The 22,626-nt window shown below is 42.1% G+C and overlaps 2 protein-coding genes across 7 annotated transcripts in view; one reads left to right on the top strand and one right to left on the bottom strand.

The window, feature by feature from the left end:
• Positions 1-4,481, bottom strand: part of DHX30 (DExH-box helicase 30) — a 30,247-nt gene extending 25,766 nt beyond the window's left edge. For 2 of the 4 annotated variants that reach the window (XM_042978820.1, XM_042978822.1), the window contains exons 1-3: positions 3,998-4,480; positions 1,816-1,910; positions 1,043-1,149 (exon numbers count right to left, since the gene is read on the bottom strand). In XM_042978820.1, coding sequence (XP_042834754.1) covers positions 1,043-1,067 — 25 coding nt within the window. In that variant the 5' untranslated portion in view covers positions 1,068-1,149; positions 1,816-1,910; positions 3,998-4,480. Of the gene's footprint in view, positions 1-1,042; positions 1,150-1,815; positions 1,911-3,997 lie in introns of all 4 variants that reach the window. The other 2 variants (XM_042978818.1, XM_042978821.1) reach the window with 2 other exon arrangements.
• SMARCC1 (SWI/SNF related, matrix associated, actin dependent regulator of chromatin subfamily c member 1) overlaps positions 3,369-22,626 on the top strand; it is a 201,888-nt gene continuing 182,630 nt past the window's right edge. For all 3 annotated transcript variants that reach the window (XM_042978828.1, XM_042978827.1, XM_042978829.1), the window contains exon 1: positions 3,369-3,511. In XM_042978828.1, coding sequence (XP_042834762.1) covers positions 3,449-3,511 — 63 coding nt within the window. In that variant the 5' untranslated portion in view covers positions 3,369-3,448. The remainder of the gene's footprint in view (positions 3,512-22,626) is intronic.

Raw genomic sequence — 22,626 nt, 5'->3', positions numbered from 1 at the left:
GAGCACTTTCCAGAAGGTGAGAAAAATGAAGCTCTTCACTGATGAGACCCAACTGCTGCTCCCACTCTTAAGGATGGAAGGGCCATCTCCACTCTAGAGTAATTACATGTCTTTGTTTCTTACTCATTAAGAGCTTTCTTCGTTTCTCTGTCCTAAACTCCCTGAACCCTGCTAAACAGAACGAGAGGTATTTTATCCTGAGAGACATATTTCCACTTCATCACAGTACTTGCAGCTTTCCTGGGACTTCTGGGAAGAAAGGAAATTCTACATGGACCCCTTTCCTCATGTGGTATCGGCAAATGGGACTAACGAGTGCCTTATAGACAAACTGGTTTACTGGGCTTTCACACAACTAGGTCAAGCCCCAAGCGGTGGGACCGGACAGCAATATCAAGAGTAACTATCGTGATTCAAGATACAAAGCTTTTCTTCACGGTAGAGTCTATGAAATAACAAATACTAAGTTGAAGTTCAACTCTTGAGCAAAATTTTTGGTGCATTTTGATCATTTAACTGAAGAGTATACCTCGAGACTTAAATCATACACGCATACAAATAAATAACACCTCCAGTTTATTGATTTTGTTTAAAAAATACTCAAACTCACTTATAGATGTTCTTAATAATGTAGTACTCCTGGACTGGTGCATAACCTTATATGGCCTTAGTTTAAAAATATCTACACAAGGCTCCTGGGTGGCTCAGTCAGTTAAGTATCTGACTTCAGCTCAGGTCATGATCTCACGGTTCATGGGTTCAAGCCCCACATTGAACTCTGTGCTGACAGCTCAGAGCATGGAGCCTGCTTTGGATTCTGTATCTCCCACTCTCTCTGCCCTCTCCCACTTGTGCTCTGTGTCTGTTTCTCTCTCAAAAATGAGTAAACATTTTAAAAAATTAAAAAAAAAATCTACACACTGTTTTAGCAAATCAGGATAATGTCCAATATTGCAAGGAGTCTAATGGGGCCTACACTTCTGCTCCTGACTGCCTTCCCATCTCATTCCTAAATCGTGGGGGATAGGGGTGGAGGGCTGACCTGGGGCCGAATCTTTCAGGTCCATAGCAGGTCTGCCCTGATGGCCTCCTCTCCCCCAGGGATGCCGGAAATTTCAGCCGATAGGATATGGTAGCTCAGAGAGGAAACTTCAATACAATATCAACAAGGACACAATTCATTTTAAGAAGTTACATTCTACAGACTCCTTCTACCCAAATTAAAAGAAAAAGGGTGTAATTTGAGATTCTAATCTTAAAGAAAACCTGAGTACTATAAAAATCCAAAACATGTAAATGATTATTATTTGAGACAATACTTTCTTGCGAGAAAGAGTAAATCAATTTGCTTGTAAACAGACTCTTAGTTTTGCTTTTAAAAAGTCCCTGACCCTCTCCAAGGCTCACATAACACTATCTTTACCTGTATTGGCCTAAAAAATACATATGATATTCAAGATAGGATGTTTCAGAGATATTTTACTGAGCTCTAGAACATTTCATAGAGATTAAAAAAAAAAAAAAAGCTGTGTTCCTTGAAATATAATTATATTGGAAACTTTTATGATGCAGAGTTTCTGTTAAATAATTCAGAGATAAGTAAAATAATTTTATGTCAAGATTTCTTGCATAATGAAACACTACTTAATTCCAGGTAGAGTCACTGTGGGATGATTCAAGGACAGAAAGATTCCATAACGACTAACTAATGTCTTCCAAGATAGTCACAAGTGGATTTAATGCATGTCTTTGCTTTACAGTGTGGCTGAGCATGAGATCCACCACTACTATGTGTGCATGGCTAAATCAACTTACCTTACAAGAGCAGTGACAGTCTCAGATTTTGTAGGCTTCTGAACTGGAGCTGAATTCTCTCCTTGCTATTCCTCATCACGAGGCTGGGCCTCCTCCTAGAAAATAGAAGCCTGGGTCACTAGAGTGATGGGACCCACAGGGAAAATAAAGTTGCTGCAGACCAATGAAATTCATTACTAACTCTAACAACAAGGACACATTTTGTTAATAGCATGAAACACACACTGGACACACTGGTCTCACTTCAGGACCTGCCATGACCCACTCACGACCCATCAAATCGTGAGCTACCCTACACCAGCACCTGCAAAGATACCAAGAAAGAGATGTCATGGTAAAGAGGGGTTTGTAGTCCTGAAAATATTTTCTCTGAGCCCAGAGCAAAACCTGCTTCAGTTTTTTTTTAAATTTTTTAATGTTTATTTATTCTTTGAAAGAGCAAGCGAGAGCATGAACAGAGGGGCAGAGAGAGGGAGACACAGAATCTGAAGAGGCTCCAGGCTCCGAGCTGTCAGCACAAAGCCCGACACAGGGCTTGAACTCACTAACCGCGAGATCATGACCTGAGCTGAAGTCGGACGTTTAACTGATTGAGCCACCCAGGCACCCCAACCTGCTTCAGTTTTGAGTTCTAATCCTGTATTGACTCTAACACAACCCTATCTAAGGTAGATCAAGCTCTTCCAGATGAAGAAAATAACAACTAGACATTGAATATCATTTTTATAGTTCACAAAGTACTTCCATAGATTTTATAGCAGTTAATCTATGCAACTACCCAGGGAGGCAGAAATGATCTTTCCCAGAGAAGGAAATAGAGGCAGATTTTCCCAGAGAAAGTCACACAACTTGCCCAAGATCCCATAGCTGCCTCAGGGCAAAATGGAAACCTGAAGTTGGGTACTGGACTCCAAAGCTTCACACGCTTAATACTACAATATTTTTATTATTTCCATGATATTATGCTAGATATATTGCCTAGATGTCCCATGGTTCATTCTTGGAAATAATATTTTATAGTGACACAAAGGTTGAAAGGGGAAAGAAGGGTCCAACTGATAAACTTTGGACCATGGCTACATAAGCTAAAACGCTTGGGAGAATAAACATCTTTTGAAGGCAAAGGGACAACCTAACACAGATAAAAAATACAGCGAAGGATGTGTTTCCCGCATCTTAAACAGGTATACAAATAAAGAGCACTCCCATAAACTCCATCAAGAAAAGAGGCCTCCCTCCTGGAAACTCCAAAACTCCAAGATTTAATTGTAAGATGTAGTCAAGACCCACAATGACAGTGGCTTTATTGCCTTCAAAGAAACACCAAGGGAAACCATCAATGTCTCCTTTCCCTGTGGCCAGTAAGTTGCAACCAAAAACAGTTTGAGAGTCTGCACCTGGCCATCTGCAGTCCACCTGCCACAGTGTACGGCAAGCCCCTGTGGACTGGGGTTGCAAAGTGGGACAATCTCTGCCTTGCAACATCACAATTACGGTGACCAATGTTGCTACCCGAGGACTAGCTAGACAGCATGCTGACGCCATACTCGGGGCTTGGGGGTTCTGAGGACCCCTGGGACTCCAGTTCAGTGCAAACAAAGGACCCAACATGCATTAGGTCTTCCCCTGCGAAATGGGGCAAGTCACCACCAGCAAACAAAGAACACCTCACCCCTTGGCCTCCCCCAGTGACAAGGTGGGTGCAAAAAGGGGCAAACGAGGGGGACCAGAATGCACCAGGCCTCCCTTTGGACGAACGGTCCAGGCGGCACGGGGTACAGACAAAGGTCCCGGGGCACTCCGGGGGCTTCCTCCAGGCCCTGCCTCGGGGAACTGAGCATCCCCTGAGGCGGAGGCGTCGTTGCGCCAATGAAGCGGCCTCTCCCGCGGTCCCCGCGGAGCCCCTGGCTACCAGGCCCGCCCCGGCGGACCGGCCTGGCCCCCGCCCCCGCCCAGGCTCCATGGCAACGGCAGGCCGAGGCCTGGCTGCCCACGGCTCGGCTGGGCCGGCTTCGCGGGCAGGCCTAGGATGCCCGGCCTGCTCCTCGGGCCCGCCCGCTTCTCCGCCCCACTCTCCGCCAAGCCGGCGATCGGACCCGGGCCCCTCCTCGCGCCGACCACCCCCGGCCACGGCAAGCTCCTCAAGGGGACACGAAAGGGGAGAATAAAAAGCCCAATTCACCTGTTGTTACAGATGTGAAACAAGCCTCGGTGCACCGCGCATGAGCCGCGGGCCCCCCCCCAACCACGGCCGGACTACAACTCCCACCAGCGGCAGCGCGGCCCCTTCCGGGTCCCGTGGCGGAAGTCCCGCCGGTAGCCCCGGCGCTCCTCGCTCCGCCTCCCGCGGCAACCCCGCTTCTGAGCGGGTCTCCGGAGGGTCCCCCAGCAGTGGCTCGCAGAGGCCTCCCAGGGCTCACGCCGCCGGACGGCCAACCCGCGGCGAGACCCCGGCGCCGGGCCCAATGGGGGGCGGCCGCGGCGGGCGCAGGCGGGACTTCCGGCAGAGCCGCCGAAGGGGTGGGCGCGCGGGTAGCGGTGGGGCCGCTGAGAGAGCGGGCTTGGGCGACCGGGGTCCCGCACGGCGCCCCTCTCGCTGCGCCTCAGCCCCTCGCAGTGTGAGAGCTGGAGGGCTCTCGCGTCCTCTGCGCGCCCGCCCCACGGCCCCCGGCCGGCAAGGGCTGAGCCAGGAACGAAATCCAGCTCGGGCTCCGGACCTCCACTCGCCTTCCCCGCCACAGCCCGTTGCCACGCCTCTTCTCCTCTCCATCTCCCCTCCGATCTTCTGTTTCTTTAGGGAGGTGAGAATTTCTGCTTCACGACATTGTTAGGAGGAGACCAACGCGATGGCACGTTGTAAACTGTGCGACGCTGGGAAAAGGACAAGGTAGCCCTTGCTGGTCCGAGTGCCGTCGGGTCTGGAGGTCTCGCCCCCGCCCCTGGCCTCGCCTAAGTGAACAAGGGCATTGTCCCAGACACATGCTGCGGTCCTCTAGATGAGGCTCCGTGGGAGTTCAGTGGACTTCCAACTAAGTAAACGAGAGAACTCAGTTGGGGTAGCTCTGAGGCTGGGTCAAGACTTTATAGCTGGAAAGACCTAGAAAATGCTTTTAAGACGTGGCCTTTTGGAATAAATGAAGAATTAGTGACATATCCCGTCATTTTTACCCGAGCAATTAAATGTAACAAGTATTTTCTTTCTACATTGGACAGAAGGGCGGGGGTGGTGGGTGTGGAGCATCGTGCATTCATGCAACTACTTGACGCCTTTTCTGAGCAGGGCATGGTGCTGTGCTATGCTCTATGGGAAATGATCCGTGTGCACATATTTGAGTCAAGTGTATAACAATTGTTGTAAGCAGGTTTGAAGACACAACGACCTGTCCTTAAGGGGCTTAGGGCCTGATAAGATGAAAACATTGTGTGAGGCAGAGAGAAAGTGCTAAATGCTGGAGAGGAGGTATGAAGGGTTGAGAGGGAGGAATAGTTACTCAATGCCAAAATCAAGAAGGAACCATAGAAGCAAAGACAGCCAGTGGAACAAAAGGCAGATTCTAAGAATATGTATGCATATGGTAATGCAGTATGGCCAGAGGGTTGGATATGTGTACAGGTTTTAGAGGCGATGGAACAAAAAAGTATAGCTATGAATGCTGTGCTGAGGGATGTTGACCTTATTTGTATGCAATTATTCTTGCATGCAAATTTGTATGCATTAGGTTTATAATTCTAAGGAAAGTAAAATAACTGTCCGATTTTAAGAAGGTTATTCTGGAAGTGTGAGGGTAAGATTGGCAGGAAAAATAGGAGTTAGGGTACTAATGAGAAGAGGGGTACTGAGGGATTCAGCTATGCTCAGCAGCAAAAAGGGCAAGAAAGGAATGACAGGGTGATGACAGAGCACCTTGCTTGTCCCTGGCCACAGGTGTGTGGAGAGGTGACTGAGATCTGTGCCCAGGGGCTGGAAAACTTGCACACTGTTAACATAATTAAGGGACAAGGAAGTTGTAGAAGAGGCATACAGATTATGTTTAAAATGCAGTTGTGAGGGCACCTGGGTGGCTCGGTCAGTTAAGTGTCTGACTCTTGGTTTTGGTTCAGGTCATGATCTCACAATTTGCGAGTCGGAGCCCATGTCAGGCTTTGTGCTGTCAGTAGGAAACCTACTTGGGATTCTCTCTCTCCCTCTCCCTCTGCCCCTCCCCTGCTCGCTCGCTCGCTCTCAAAATAAATAAACATTAAAAAAAAAAAAAAAAAGAAATGCCGTTGTGAATGTTAAGTCTGAAGATGTGGTCCCTACTGTAAAAGACGTTCTGACGGAATGAGAAAAGCATGTAAGCGAGTCTTGAAACCTAGAGGAAGCACTGCGAAAGAGACACAAGTGGAGCATTCTAAGTAGTTTTACTTCCTGCAGATTTTCTGTTTTTAGTTTTCTTTCTTAAGGTCCTTTCCTTTTTCTTGAGCCTTTATTCTTAATGAATGGTTGTATCTGGTGGAAGTTGATAAAGTGATGCACTTTATAATAGGATGAGTGCCAGTCAGTGTCTTTTTTGCTTTCTCCCACATCTTTCATCTCGTTTGCTGCTCATTTCCTTATCACTACATTATTTTCCTGGGTCCGGTCCGTAGACCTCATACTTTGCTAACATCTCTGTCTAGAAACTTCACTTCAGACCGTTGAATGCCTTTGAATTTCTATGGCAGTTTATTTTTCTCCGTGGGGCAGCACTCCAAGGTATTTCTTTGCTCCATCTTCCCCAACTAGAACACCAGCTTCTTTGTGTTATATTTGAGTCCCCAGTGCCATGTTTGGATAATTACCTCCCATCAGATTATTGTCCTGTGGATTCATGCCACTCAGGTTACTTTTCTTCAGTTTCTTGAAGTGTTGGTAGAACCAATTTTATTTTATATATTGAAGTGGAATTTGTGGCTCAAGGCCATTGAGCCACAGGAAATAGGGTAGAAGAACATAATTTTTGTCATGGGATCTACAGCCATGAGGAGTGAGATCTAGGAGCTCTGTTACACCTCCAAGCTAATGTCACTGTGTGCCTGTGGGAGGTTCTGTGTTGATAGCCCTACAGTATTTCTTGGATTCGTTTAAACCTGCCCACAATTTGTGTCAATAGCCTCATTTGTAAACTCTCTTCAGTTGCCTAGTTTGAGTGGCATTTTCCCCCTTTATGTTTACTACTCCAGACTGAGGTAATTTTGTGGGTACTTCAAAGTAGGTTTTCAAAAAAGGCTAAACACTCCCTTTCTGTGCTTTGTCAAAGTCAAAGGGGACATTTAGCAAGATATACTGTAGAGTTAGAAGATTCTTAAGTCAGAACAAAGTTGAATGAGATGACTTTTAAGGCCATTTCAATTCTGAAATTCCATTACTCTAAACAATTCCATTTACAGTGAACTGGTACTTTTTCAGATCTCTATGTAAATATGGAAAATTCCATAAACTGGTTTTCATTAAGGTAGGGAATTAATTTCCTTAATATGCTGAGTTCAAAGATTAATTTTTTTTCAGTTTATTTATTTTAAGAGAGCGAGAACACAAGTGGGAAAGGGGAAGAGAGATGGGGAGAGGGAGAGAGAGATCCCAAGCAGGCTCTGCACCACCAGTGCAAAGCCTGATGTGGGGCTTGAAACTCAAGAACTTCGAGATCATGACCTGAGCCAAAGTTGGACGCTTAACCAACTGAGCCACGCAGATGTTTCCACAGATTAATTTTTTAACATCCATAATTCAACAGAGAATGGGTATTGATGGGGTCCCTGGGTGTGCCTGGTTAAGCATCCGACTCTTGGTTTCGGCTCAGGTCATGATCTCACAGTTCATGAGTTTGAGCCCCATGTCAGGCTCTGTGCTGCCAGCTTGGAGCCTGAAGCCCACTTCGGATGCTGTGTCTCCCTCTGTCTCTGCCCTTCCCCTGTTTGCATTCTGTCTCTATCTCTCAAAAATAAACATTAAAATTTTCTTTTAAATGGGTATTGGGCATGAATAGGAAGTCAACAAAAATACATTGCATAATGACCATTAGGTCTAGGAAGAGAAAGTTCAACTTTACTTTTTTTAATGTTTATTTATTTTTGAGGTGGGGGGCAGAGAGAGGGACAGAGGATCTGTGCTGACAGCATAGAGCTTGATGGGGACTCGAACCCACAAGCCATGAGATCATGACCTGAGCCAAAATTGGACGCTTAACTGATTGAGCCGCCCAGGTGCCCCTACCTTGCTTTTTTTTTTTTTTTAATGTGTTATCTTTTATTGTAGCAAAATATGCATGACATAAAATTCAACATTTTAACCATTTTCAAGTGTACATTTCAGTGGCATTTGGTACATGTACATGTTGTTCAACCATAACTACTCTCTAGTTCCAGAACATTTTCATTACCCCAAAAGGAAGTCCCATATGTACCTGTTAAGCAGTTTCTCCCCATCCTCCTCCTCCCATCCTCCCCAGCAACAGCCCCTGGCAACCACTAAACTGCTGTTTCCATGGATTTTCTTATCCCAGATATTTCATATAAATGAAATCATATAACATATGGCCTTTTATATCTGGCTTTTTTTCAGTTAGCATAATGTTTTTAAGATTTATCTGTTTTGTAGCATATGTCATTGCTTCATTTTTTTTATAGTTGAATAATGTTTCATTTTGTTCTATTCATATGTTGTTGGGCATATGGGTTATTTCCACCTTTTGGCTATCAGGAATAACACTGCTGTGAACGTTGATGTATGCATTTTTGTCTGAATACCTGTTTGTATTTCTTTTGGGTACTTAGCTAGGAATAGAATTGCAACTTTGCTTATTTTTTAAAGATACTTGGAACTATGAAACACACTTAGCATTCTTTCTTCAAGTATTGGTAAGATTTGTTTTCTCTCTTCATCTGGGTCTCTGCTCAGATGTTATCTCAAAGACAACTTCTCAGACCACCTTGTGTATTTATTTGTGGAATCCTTATTTATTGCTGGTTTCTCCCCTAGAATAAAGATCTTGAGGGCAGGGACTTAATTGTCATCGCTGTCTCATTAGCACCTTGCACAATGTCTGGCACTGTCAGAAGTAGGTGCTGAATACATGTTGAATGAGCACTTGCACATGGGAGACAAGCATTCACACACTATTGTGGGAACTGTAAATTGGTAGTATTTATTTAGAAGTCAGTTTGGCAGTATCAGATTTAAAATGTGCATGCCCTGGGGTGCCTGGGTGGCTCAGTCCATTGAGCATCCAACTCTTGATCTTGCCTCATGTCAGGATCTTGCGGTTTGTAGGTTTAAGCCCCACATCTGGCTCTGTGCTGACAGTGTGGAGCCTGCTTGGGATTCTCTCTCTCTGCCCCTCCCCCATGTTCTCTCTCTGTCTAAATAAACTTAAAAACAAAAGGAATATATCTGTATTAGTCTCCAGATGTCATTATGAAATGCCACAATCTGGGTGGCTTAAACAACAGAAATTTACCTTTTCATAGTTCTGTGGCCAGAAATCCAAGATCAAGGTGCCATCAGAGTTGCTTTCTGCTGAGGCCCTTATCCCTGGCTTGCAGATGGTTGCTGTCTTGCTATGCCCTCACATAGCCTTTCCTCTGTGCTTGTGTGGAGAGAGAGAGGTCTCTGGTGCCTGTTCTTCTTTTAAGGACACTAATCCTATCGGATTAGAGTCCCACTCATGACCTCAATTAGTCTTCATTAACTCCCTAAAGACCCTATTTAAATACAGTCATGTTGGGGGCTAGGGATTCAACATATGAGTTTGGAGGAGACACAAATCAGTCCATGATAACATCAATTAAATGAAGTAGTATGCAGCAATTTAAAAGAATGAGTTATGGGGCGCCTGGGTGGCTCAGTCAGTTAAGCATCCAACTCGATCTCAGCTCAGGTCTTGATCTCAGGGTTGTGAGTTGAGGCCCTGCATTGGGCTCCAATAAGTAAATTAATTAATTAACTAATTAATTAATGAGTTAGATCTAGTGTGAAAACACTGAAAAATATCCAGGAAATGTTGAGCATAAAAAGGCATGTTTTGTGATAGTATGTTTATGATTCCAACTATGTTTTTAAAAAGACCATGTGTTTATACATATGCTTATGTAAGCATAGAACATCTCTGCAAGAATATATCAGAACTGTTGTTTTTGTTTTGTTTTTTTAAAGTAAGCTCTACGGCCAATATGGGGCCTGAACTCACAACCCACGGATCAAGGGGTTTCATACTCTACTGATCAAGCCAGCCTGGTGCTCCTATATTAGAATTATTACCTGTGCAGCTAAATTAGAGTCTCTTAGTTTCCACTTTATACTCTTCTACATTGTTGGATTTTGGGTGACCAAAAGTATGTATTCCTTTTATGATAATAAAAAAAGAAAGTATCTGGAATGTGTAGGGTTCCTGAGAAAGAAATTTATAGTGTTATATTTTATAACGGTAGCCATTCATGCATTTTCAAATATATTAGACTCAGATGTATGTTTCTTTTTAAAACATTTAGAAGTTTATTTATTTTGAGAGAGAGAGAGTACACGCAAACAGGGGAGGGGCAGAGAGAGGGAGAGAGAGAGAAACCCAAGCAGATTCCACACTGTTAGTGCAAAGCCTGATGCGGGGCTTGAACTCATGAACCACGAGGTCATGGCCTGAGCTGAAGTCAGACGCTTAATCGACTGATCCATCCAGGCACACCTATATTTACTTTCTATTATAATTAGATAAGTTTGTACTAATTTCAAAATACACAAAAGTGATGAGATAGTATATGTTATGTCATGGACCTTAAACATCCCTGCAAGTTCACGTTGGATATACCAAGAATGCATGGCCCTACCTTCTCTTTACCTAGACTGTTTTTCAGGGCTGTGTTTTCAGCAGAAACCTGGAGAGATGAAGTATTGTCTCCCCCAGGACAAAGAGCAGATTTAACTTCCACTTGCTATAAAAACAATCTCCCAAATTCAGTGTATCTCTCTGATAATGAAACACTATGTGAGCAGACAACTATGGTCAACATTTTCATATTACACCCAGGAAACTTGGGGGGCATAGGGAACTGTTATGAAGCTCGGCTACTCATGAGGCTCAGCTACTGCTTTTGCTGTGATTGAAGTCCTTTGTGTCTGATCCAGGAGTCTTGTGTCTTCTGTCAACACCTACCAGGTAGTAACAGGGTAACTACCAGTTTAGCTTGTAAGTGGGGTAAAATTCCAGACCTGCACCTGTATAGTTCCTGACAGTGACCCAATGCCCACCACCCTGGATTTTAAAAATCAGATTATAGCATTTCATTTGTAATTATACCAAAGTGCATCTCTATAAGATTTCTTTTATTCAAACTTATCCCTGTCCTTTGCACCAGTATTTTAAGGTTTGTATCATTGCAACATTGGAACATGAATATATTTCATTTATATATGTACTTCTTTCAAAGCCTTGAGTTCATTTTTGTCCCCAAACTGCAGAAATACGGGGATTTGGGTAATGGAGTATCACATTTTTCATTATGCACACTGTTATAAATCAATTATGTTTTTAATGTTTATTTATTTTGAGAGAGAGAGAGAGAGAGAGTGCACGTGCATGCACGCACAGGGGAATGACAGAGAGAGAGGGAGTGAAAGAATTCCAAGCAGGCTCCATGCTGCCACCACAGAGCCCGACGTGGGGATTGAACTGACAAACCATGAGATCATGACCTGAGCCGAAACCAAGAGTCAGACGCTTAACCAACTGGGCCACCCAGGTGCCCCTAAATACTTTATTTTTAAGCAATCTCTTCACCCAACTTGGGGCTCGAACCCATAACCCTGAGATCAAGAGTTGCACCCTTCACTGACTGAGCCAGCCAGATGCCCCTAAATCAGTTATTTCAGAAGAAAACTCTAGCTAGTGTCATTGGCCAAATTGCACAAATCAGTTATTCATTTCAATCTAGAAAATATTTTTTTGGTAAAACTGGAAAGAGAATGTATAGCTCCCAGGCTGCCTTTTAGCTATCACTGTTAACCATGGGGTACCGTGAAAGTGCCAACATACAGTCTTTTTTAAAAATGTGAATGAAACTGGGCTTCTGGTCAAGGTAGCCTTGTACACACTTTGATGCCACTCCCTTTGTTTCAAACACATGGTAAAATTAATAAAAGATTAATATTATATATCCAGGGTTGCCTGGGTGGTTCAGTTGGTTAAACATCGGACTCTTGATTTCCACTCAGATCATGATCTCACAGTTTGTAGGTTTGAGCCCTGCGTGGGGCTCCAAGCTGACAGCACTGAGCCTGCTTGGGATTCTCACTCTTCCTCTCTGCCCTCCCTACACTTGCATATGCATGCTCTCTCTGGCTCACTCACTCTCTCAGATAAACTTTTTTTTTAAGTTGTTTTATTTTTTTTTTTAATTTACATCCAAATTAGTTAGCATATAGTGCAACAATGATTTCAGGAGTAGATTCCTTAGTGCCCCTTCCCCATTTAGCCCATCCCCCCTCCCACAACCCCTCCAGTAACCCTCAGTTTGTTGTCCATATTCATGAGTCTCTTCTGTTTTGTCACCCTCCCTGTTTTTATATTATTTTTGTTTCCCTTTCCTTATGTTCATCTGTTTTGTCTCTTAAAGTCCTCACATGAGTGAAGTCCTATGATTTTTGTCTTTTTCTGACTAATTTCACTCAGCATAATACCCTCCAGTTCCATCCACGTAGTTGCAAATGGCAAGATTTCATTCTTTTTGATTGCCGAGTATATACATTGTATATACATACCACATCTCCTTTATCCGTTCATCCATCGATGGACATTTGGGCTATTTCCATACTTTGGCTATTGTTGATAGTGCTGCTATAAACACGGGGGTGCGTGTGTCCCTTCGAAACAGCACATCTGTATCCCTTGGATGAATGCCTAGTAGTGCAATTGCTGGGTCATAGGGTAGTTCTATTTTTAGTTTTTTGAGGAACCTCCATACTGATTTCCAGAGTGGCTGCAACAGCTTGCATTCCCATCAAACAAACTTTTAAATAAATAAATTACATATCCATATTAAAAAGCAAGACAAAATTTTATGTTGGCCAGAAACAGAGTTGTAATCTTGGACTATATGGATCTAGAAATAGAGGCAATTTGAAGTTTATAACCTATAAGGTAATGTGATTGAGTGGGTGGGGACAAGTGCCCCATGTGATGAGGATAACTGGGCCCAGGATTACTGCATGCATTTAGGAATTTAGGTGGGGTTCCCTGAACTTAACAGAGACTAGAAAAAATCCATCTATGCCTAAAATGTAGCTTACATGAAATTGTATACCTAGGAAGTAGACACAACCTTGAGTCCAAACCTATATCCAGCTACCCTCTCACTGGATGTGTAGATCTCCTGTCTCCCAAATTTTACGGTGGAAACGGAGTCTCAAGTTACTAATGTAAGGCTTGTTTCTGGTTGGGGTTCCTGGAGGATTGAGTAGAGATTATCACAAAACCATCAGGGAAGGAGATACATGTGTAAGGGAAAAATTCCCATTCATGAGTTGTTTATAAATCAAGCTTCCAAACATACAAGAAAACCTATCCAAAAGAAAAAGCCAACAAAATCAACATTAAGAGATGAATTCACTGCAATTAAAATGAAAATAATGGAGGGGGCGCCTCGGTGACTTAGTAGGTTAAGCAACCAACTTCAGCTCAGGTCATGATCTCAAGGTTTGGTTTGTGAGTTTGAGCCCCGCATTGGGCTCTGTGCCAACATCTCAGAGACTGGAGGCTGCTTCAGATTCTGTGTCTCCCTCTCTCTCTGTCCCTCCCTGGCTCACTCGTTTTCTCGTTCTCTCTCTCTCTCTCTCAAAAATAAAACATTTAGGGGGCACCTGGGTGGCTCACTCGGTTAAGCGTCCAACTTCGGCTCAGGTCATGATCTTGCGGTCCGTGAGTTTGAGCCCTGTGTCAGGCTCTGTGCTGACAGCTCAGAGCCTGGAGACTGCTTTGGATCCTGTATCTCTCTGTCTCTGCTCCTTCCCCACTCACATTCTGTCTCTGTCTCTCTCTCAAAAATAAAAAAAACATTTTAAAAATCCTGTTTTAAAAATAAAATGAGGGGCGCCTGGGTGGCTCAATCATTTGAGCATCTGACTTCAGCTTGGGTCATGATCTCATGGCTGGTGGGTTTGGGCCCCATGTTGGGCTCTGTGCTGACAGTTGGGAGCCTGGAGCCTGCTTCGGATTCTGTGTCTCCCTCTGTCTCTGCCCCTCACCCACACTCACTCTATCTCTCAAAAATAAGTAAACATTTAAAAATATTAAAAATAAAATGATGATGGAGTAACCTAATAACTTGAAAGTACATATTTTAGAGTATCCAAAGATATAAAGGAAGGATATCTGTTTTAAAAGAATAAGAAATTATGAAATAAAAATTACCAGGAATGAAAAGTTGACAGGTAAATATTTAAAGAACCAAATGGAAATCCTAGAAATTAAAAATGCAATTGTTGAATAAACACAGATGTCATGAACTCCAGATAGGTCTTAGTGGAAAGAGGTTTAGTGAGTTGGAAAGTTATGTTGTATTCTGAGTGCATAGTTTATTACTAAGAGAAAAACAAAACAGAACAATTAAAAAACATGAAGACTAGGAGTGCCTGGGTGGCCCAGTCAGTTAAGTGTCCAATTCTTGATTTCATCTCAGTTCATGATCTCATGGTTCGTGAGTTCAAGTCCCAAGTCAGGCTCTGCGCTGACAGCACAGAGCCTGCTTGTGATCCTCTCTTTCCCTCTCTCTGACTCTCCCCTGCTCACTCATGCTCTCTCTCTCAAAATAAGTAAACTTATAAAAAAAGACTAGATTGAAGGGCTTTAATATAAGTGTATAAGTTGCAAAAGATTACACTAGAGGGACTGCAGAGAAGTAATCCTGCATTTAACATGACGTTTAGAAATGTTCCAGAATTGAAGATGCATACCCTTAGAACAAATGTGCACACTGAATGGCATGCAAGATAAATAAAAATAATCACCTAGACCCAGTGCAATGAAACTACAGATATTAAGGATAAAGAAATCTTACAAGCTACTAAAGAGAAAAGGTACAAAACCACAGTGGAAAGCAATTTAACAACATTCTTCACAATAATAAAAGAAGACAGTGGAGTAATCTACAATTTGCTAAGAAATAACTGTCAACTTAGAATTCTATATCCAGCTAAACTCTTTGTAGGATGATGAAGTGATAGATTTTCAGTTTCATAATGAGTAAGAGATGATCTCAGCCAGTGACCCTTACTGAAAGAAGAAACTAGAGAATGTACTTTACAGAAGAAAAGATAACCCAATGGGATACAATAAACAATGACGAGAACTAATATTAGAAAAATAAATTGGTAGGGACGCCTGGGTAGCTCAACCGGTTAAGTGTCTGGCTCAGGTGAGATCATGACTTTGGCTAAGGTCATGATCTCACAGTTTGTGAGTTCAAGCCCCATGTCGGGCTCTGTGCTGACAGCTCAGAGCCTGGAGCCTGCTTCGGATCCTGTGTCTCCCTCTTTCTCTGCCCCTGCCCCGCTTGTACTTTTTTTTTTTCTCTCTCTCTCAAAAATAAATAAACATTAAAAAAAATAAAAATAGGGGTTCCTGGGTGACTCAGTTAAGTGTCCAACTCTTGGTTTCGGCTCAGGTCATGATCGCATGGTTTGTGGGTTCGAGTCCACATCAGGCTCCACACTGAGTGCAGAGTCTGCTTGGAATTCTCTCTCCCTTTCTCTCTCTGCCCCTCACTCTCTGTCTCTCTCAGAGTAAACAAGCTTTTAAAAAAAGGTTTTTTTTTCTTTTAAGATTTTATTTTTAATTTTTTTTTAACATTTATTTATCTTTGAGACAGAGAGAGACAGAGCACGAACGGGGGAGGGTCAGAGAGAGGAAGGCACAGACTCCGAAACAGGCTCCAGGCTCTGAGCTGTCAGCACAGAGACCGACACGGGGCTCGAACTCCCGAACCGTGAGATCATGACCTGAGCCGAAGTCAGACGCTTAACCGACTGAGCCACCCAGGCACCCCTAAGGTTTTATTTTTAAGTAGCCTCTACACCCAATGTGGGACTCAGACTCATAACCCCAAGATCAAGAATCTCATGCTCTACTGACTGAGCTAGCCAGGTGCCCCTAGAAATATAATTTATAGCTTCTGAGCCAGTCAAGGAAGATAAAGAAAAAAATATTAATTGAACAGAAGGCAGGAGAATGAAAAAAATAGAAGAAGAATGAGGTAAACAGTGCACAAAACAACATATAAGATGATAGCATAGGCGCCTGAGTGGCTCAGTCGGTTAAGCCACCAACTTCAGCTCAGGTCATGATCTCGCAGTTTGTGAGTTCGAGCCCCGCATCAGGCTCTGTGCTGACAGCTCAGAGCCTGGAGCTGCTTCGGATTCTGCGTCTCCCTATCTCTCTGCCCCTTCCCTGCTCATGTTCTGTCTCTCAATAACAAATAAATGTTAAAAAAAAAAAAAAAAAAAGATGATAGCAATACATTGGGCACCTGGCTGGCTCAGTCAGTTAAGCATCCAACTTTGGCTCAGGTCATGATGTCATAGTTTGTGAGTTCGAGCCCAGCATTGGGCTCTCTGCTCTAGGCATGGAGCCTGCTTCAGATCCTCCCCCCCGCGCCCCCCCCCACCCCCCCGGCTTGTTCTGGCTCTCTCTCTCTCAAAATAATAAATAAACTAAAAAAATAAAAAACCCAAAAGATGATAGTAATACATCAAATCATACCAATGATTGCGATCAGTGTAAAAGGTTTAGACTTGCCTGCTTATTGTCCTCACACCAGAGAACACCAGTGGTTTTTTGGTACCAGTACTGTTTGGGTGTTTTGAGTGGGAAATGTAATTCTTCTATTAAGCACTCGAGGTCAGCAGCACTCATTACTGAATTTTTTCACTATAAGATTTGTCGTACCTCTGTCAGATTCTCAGGAATCAGAAGTGCGTTTCTTTTAGAGCTGACATATAATCTTTCATCTAAGGATCATTTCCAAATTTGAAAAAAAGCTTCATAGCACTTAGAATTTCAGCTACTCAAAATAGTTGCCAAGAATGTATTTAACTGCCTAGTAGATCTAGCAGACACCCAAGCCACCTTTTTTTATGGATTGCACTTTTTAATTGATGGGGATTAGTTAGATGTTTTGGGAATATAGCTTCTTTAGCTACAAGGATTCACACAGGACATAGGCAGCTAGAGAACCTTCATAGAATCTAAGGACAACTAGATTTATACAAGTTAATGGCCTTTATTGTTGCTGAAAGGCTGTTATCTTTCTGACTAATGGTTACCTTGGAAAAATCATATGACTTGTTCACTCTCTGGGAGGTGTATTACCAGATAGGATTCTTTTTCTCACTTCCATCTTTTTGTTTTATCAAAAGCTCATTGGACTTTGTTTTAAGTCCTGCTAGAAGATGCAGAACATGAACAGGGATTCATAAAGGGAGCACCCTTCTCTGACTACTTGTCCAGTTTTGCTATTTTCATCTTTTCTTTTACCTTTACTACATTAATTCTAGTGGCAGTGGCAATTAGTCAAGAGTCACTGACTGAAATTAATATTTGGTTACTTGTGCTGAGTTTAAAACCAGTAATTATGTTTAACTTGTGTTTAAGTAGACAATGGCTCCTTTTAACTTCATTTATTTGATGCCATCATGTGGGAATGTAATTTCATTGTGTTATACAAAGACATTATTACAGCCCATCATCGATGTCTAAAACCTTTATGGAATCAGTATGAATTGGCTAATAGAATCTTTTCTTTCAGGTTTAACTACTAACAAATATAACCTTTATTTTTTTTAAGTTTTTTTTTTTTTTAAGTAATTTCTACACCCCATATGGGGATTGAACTCATGACTCCAAGATCATGTGTCACATGCTCTACTGATGGAGCCAGCCACGCACCCCAGGCAACTGATAGAACTTTTGAGGTTAAGCTGTAAAATTCACTTTTTGGTATATGCCTTTTCCAGAAATGAACTGTTCCATTTGTTAAAGTTTTAAAACCAGTAGTGAACTCTCAGAATTTCTGCCTTGGGTATGAATTATTTGTATGTGAAAGAAAGAAAGAAAGAAAGAAAGAAAGAAAGAAAGAAAGAAAGAAAGAAGAAAGAAAGAAGAAAAAAGTCTAATTTTATTTTATTTTTTTATTTTTTTATTTTTTTATTTTTTTTTACATTCATTTATTTTTGAGAGACAGAGCACAAGTGGGGGAGAGGCAGAGAGAGAAGGAGACACAGAATCTGAAGCAGGCTCCAGGTTCTGAGCTGTCAGCACAGAGCCCCATGTGGGGCTTGAACCCACAAACGGTGAGATCATGACCTGAGCTGAAGTCAGACGCCCAACCGACTGAGCCACCTAGGCGCCCCAAAAGTCTAATTTTAAAAGTAAGATTCAGTTTTAAAAATCCTGAGCAATTTAAAGTATTATCAAAGTGGTAAAACTAACATCTGGTGCAGGAAGTCAAGAGAATGGTAATCTCTGAAATTAAGAAGCGGTAGTGATTGGGGAAGGCATGGAGAGAAGCTTCTGGGCTCATTTCAAGGTTTCAGTTCATGAGCTGGGTGGTGATTACACAAACATGTCCACTTTGTCATAATCTGTCAAGCCCTACACTTACAATTTATATGCATTTCTGTAACTCCAGCAAAATTTTCAAAAAATTGTTATTTACTGAATTTCATTTTCATCCAAACTGTATCCTAAAATTCCATCAGTTATAGGAAACTTTTCCAGGGTAGTCTTTACCCTGCTTTTTAAATACTTTGGTTTCTTTGTGTTCTGGGAGTCTGACTGAGATGTGTCTTCCACAGTTTATTCCAAGTAAAACTCAGGGGGATGTAGAAGTGATGTCATCAGTATCCTTATGATGGTATTGTACTTTATGTTTTATGTTTGAATATTTGTGTCTTTGGTGGTTTTATTTCTTCAAAGTTCATTTATTTATTCTTAGAGAGAGAGAGTAAGCAGGAGAGGGGCAGAGAGAATGAGGGACAGAGGAACCAAAGTGGGCTGCACTCTGACAGCAGAGTGCCCGATGCTGGGTTCGAACTCATAAACTGTGAGATCATGACCTGAGTCGAAGTTGGATGCTCAACAAACTGAGACACCCAGGCGCCCCTCTTCTGTGTTTTTATTTGATTCCCAGTCCATGTAGGCTCAGAGAAGGAGACTAGAAATGGCCTGGGAACCATTACTTCAGTCAGCACATGAACAAATTATTAAACCTGGTTTGACCTTTATAAAGTTACTGTCCCTACTGTGATATCAAAAATTTGTCATAAGTTTTGGACTATAGTGTCAGCTATATCTAAGTGTATTTTTTTATATTTTGAAGTAATTTCACCAATAGAAAAGTTTAAAAAATATTGCAAAAAACTCCTTTGTACCTTTTACCAAAGACCCCTATTGTTGACGTTACCATATTTCCTTTATATTCTCTTTCTGTTTTGAGGCACCTGGGTGGTTCAGTCGGTTAGGCGTCCAACTTTGACTCAGGTCATGATCTCGTGGTTTGTGGATTCGAGCCCCGCATCGGGCTCTGTGCTGACAGCTCAGAGCCTGGAGCCTGATTCAGATTCTGTGTCTCCTTTTTCTGCCCCTCCCATGCTCATGCTCCGTCTCTTAATGATAAATAAACGTTAAAAAAAAAATTTATATTCTCTTTCTGTTTTAAAAGTAAGTTGCAGGGCACCTGGGTGGCTCAGTTGATTAAGCATTTGACTTCCGCTCAGGTCATGATCTCATCATGCTTTGTAAGTACAAGCCCTGCATCAGGCCCTGCGCTGACAGTGTGGAGCCTGCTTGGGATTCTCTCTCGCTCCCTCCCTCCCTGCCCCTCCCCCACCACCTGTGCACAGGCATGCACGTGTGTTCTCTATGTCAAAATAAATAAAACTTAATTTAAAAAAAGAAAGTAAGTTGGGGCACCTGGGTGGCTCCGTTGGTTAAGCGCCGACTTTGGCTCTGGTTGTGATTTTGCAGTCTGTGGGTGTTAGCCCCGCGTCCGGGCTCTGTGCTGACAGCTCAGAGGCTGGAGCCTGCTTCAGATTCTGTGTTACCTTCTCTCTCTGCCCCTCCCCCACTTGCACTCTATTTCTCTCTCAAAAATAAATTTAAAAAGATTTTTTTAATAGCCCTGAGGCTCTGACACCCCATGTCAGACTTCCTCTCTGTGTAGAGGCTGTCCTCTGCACAGACTTAAGACATGACTTAAAACATAAAATCTTAAAATCCCACAAGACATCTTTCTTGTTTTACAACATTAATATTGAGAGTTACTCACTACCACTTATTTTTCTCTTCATTTTTTATTTTTTTTGCAAATCAGGGATCATCTTGGTCTGATACCTATCTTTTAGAATTTCTGCAATTTTACTAAAATGAGTCTAAATGAGAATTTCTTTAAAAAAAATTTTTTTTAACATATATTCAATTTTGAGAGACAGAGACAGAGTGTGAGTAGGGGAGTTGTAGAGAGAGAGGGAGACACAGAATCCAAAGCAGTCTCCAGACTCTGAGCTGTCAATACAGAGTCCAACACGGGGCTCGAACCCAAGAACCATGAGATCATGACCTGAGCCGAGTCCACTGCTTAACCAACTGAGCCACTCAGGAGCCCCTAAATGAGAATTTCTACTAGTCACACTTGGGATTTGTTATGCTTCTTGACTCTATGAATATCTGTAATCATTTTGGGTAATTCTCCATCATTATTCAGTTATTGCCTCTGTTCTTTCTCTCATCCTTTGAGACTCCAGCTCATTAAACAATAACTCCCCATTTCCCCTTCTCGAGCCCCTGACAATCATCATCTACTATCTATGATTTTTGACTAGTCTATGTACCTCATATAAATGGACTCATACAGTACTTGTGTATGATGTGTGGGGGGTGGGTGGGGTGGATGGGTGTGATAGGCTTATTTCACTTACTGTAATATCCTCAAGGTTCATTCATGTTGCAGCATATGTCCTATTTGTCTAACTTTTGTCTTGTTGCCTTTGCTTTTGGATGTCATCCAGCAAATCATTGTCAAGTCCAATGTCATGAAGCTTTTTCCCTGTGTCTTCTTCTAAGAATTGTATAGTTTTCTCTCCTACATTGAAGTCTTTGATCATTTTTGGTTAGTTTGTATATAGTGTGAGATAAGTTCATTCTTTTGCATGAAGCTAGCTAGTTTAACCAGCATTGTTTGTTCAAAAGACTGTCCTCTCCTCATTGAATAGTTTTGGCACTCTTGTCAAAAATCACTTCACCATATATGCAAGACTTTATTTCTAGGTGCTCTATTCTTTCCATGATTTATATGTTGTCTTTATGCCAGTACCACACTGTTTTGAAGTTAGAAAATGTGAGTTCTTCAGCTTTGTTACTGTTTTTCAACACTGTTTTGGCTATTTGGGAGTTTGAGGTTCTACATGAATTTTGGGATGGGTTTTTCTACTTCTGCAAAAATCATCTTTGGGACTTTAATAGGGATTGCGTTGGATCTATAGATTGCTTTGGGTAGTATTGACATTTTAACAATATTAAGGGGCGCCTGGGTGACTCACTTAGTTAAGCGTCCAACTCTTGATTTCAGCTCAGGTCATGATCTCACAGTTTGTAGGATTGAGCCTGCATCAGACTTTGTGCTAACAGTGCAGAGACTGCTTGGGAATCTCTCTCTCTCTCCTCCTCCCCTGCTCATGCTCTCTCTCTCCCTCCAAATAAATAAATAAAACATTAAAAAAATTAATTCTTCCAATCCATGAACAAGGGATGCGTTTCCATATATTTATGTCTCCTTTAATTTCTTTCAGCAATATTTATGGTTTTCATCGGAAAATTCTTTCTCTTCCTTGGTTAATTCCTAAGTATTCTTTTTGATGCTATTGTTAAGTGGAATTGTAATTTCCTTTTCAGATTGTTCATTGTTAGTATACAGAAATGCAACTGACTTTTGTGTGTTGACTCTATACCCTGCCACTTTGCCAAAATCATTGTTATTATAACAGTTTTTGGGGGGAATCTTTAGGGCTTTCTACATATGAGATCATATCATTGCAAACAGAGACAATTTACTTCTTCCTTTCCAATCTGGATGATTTTTATTTCTTTTTCTTGCCTAATTGCTCTGACTAGAATCTCTAGTACTGTGTTGAACAGAAGTGGTGAAAGCAGGCATCCCTGCCTTATTCTTCATCTTAGAGGAAAAGCTTTTAGTCCTTCACTATTGAGTATGATGTTCACTGTAGATTTTTCTTATATGGCTTAAAAAATATATTTTTAAAAATTTTTAATGTTTATTTATTTTTGAGAAAGAAAGAGAGAGAGAGACAGAGCACAAGTGGGGGAGGGTCAAAGAGAGAAGGAGACACAGAATCTGAAGGAGGCTCTGAGCTGTTAATACAGAGCCTAACACAGGATTCGAACTTATAAACCACAAGATCATGACCTGAGCCGAAGTCAGCACTTAACCGACTGAGCCACCCAGATGCCCCTAAAAAATCTTTTTAAAGTTTATTTGTTTTGAGAGAGAGAGAGCACGTGCAAAGTAAGGGAGGGGCAGAGAGAGAGAATCCCACGCAGGCTTCATGCTCAGCTCAGAGGGCTTGATTCCATGACCATGAGATCACTACCTGAGCCAATATCAAGAGTCAGACACTCAACTGATTACGCCACCAAGGCACCCCTCTTATATGGCTTTTATAATGCTGGGGTAGTTTTCTTCTATCCCTACTTTATTGAGTATTCTTACATTGGAAAAGTGTTCAATTTTTTCAAA

Source organism: Panthera tigris, chromosome A2, assembly GCF_018350195.1.
Source record: "Panthera tigris isolate Pti1 chromosome A2, P.tigris_Pti1_mat1.1, whole genome shotgun sequence".
Taxonomy (NCBI): Eukaryota; Metazoa; Chordata; class Mammalia; order Carnivora; family Felidae; genus Panthera; species Panthera tigris.
Note: the sequence above shows the minus strand (reverse complement) of the source record. Positions and strands in the feature narration are given on the sequence as shown.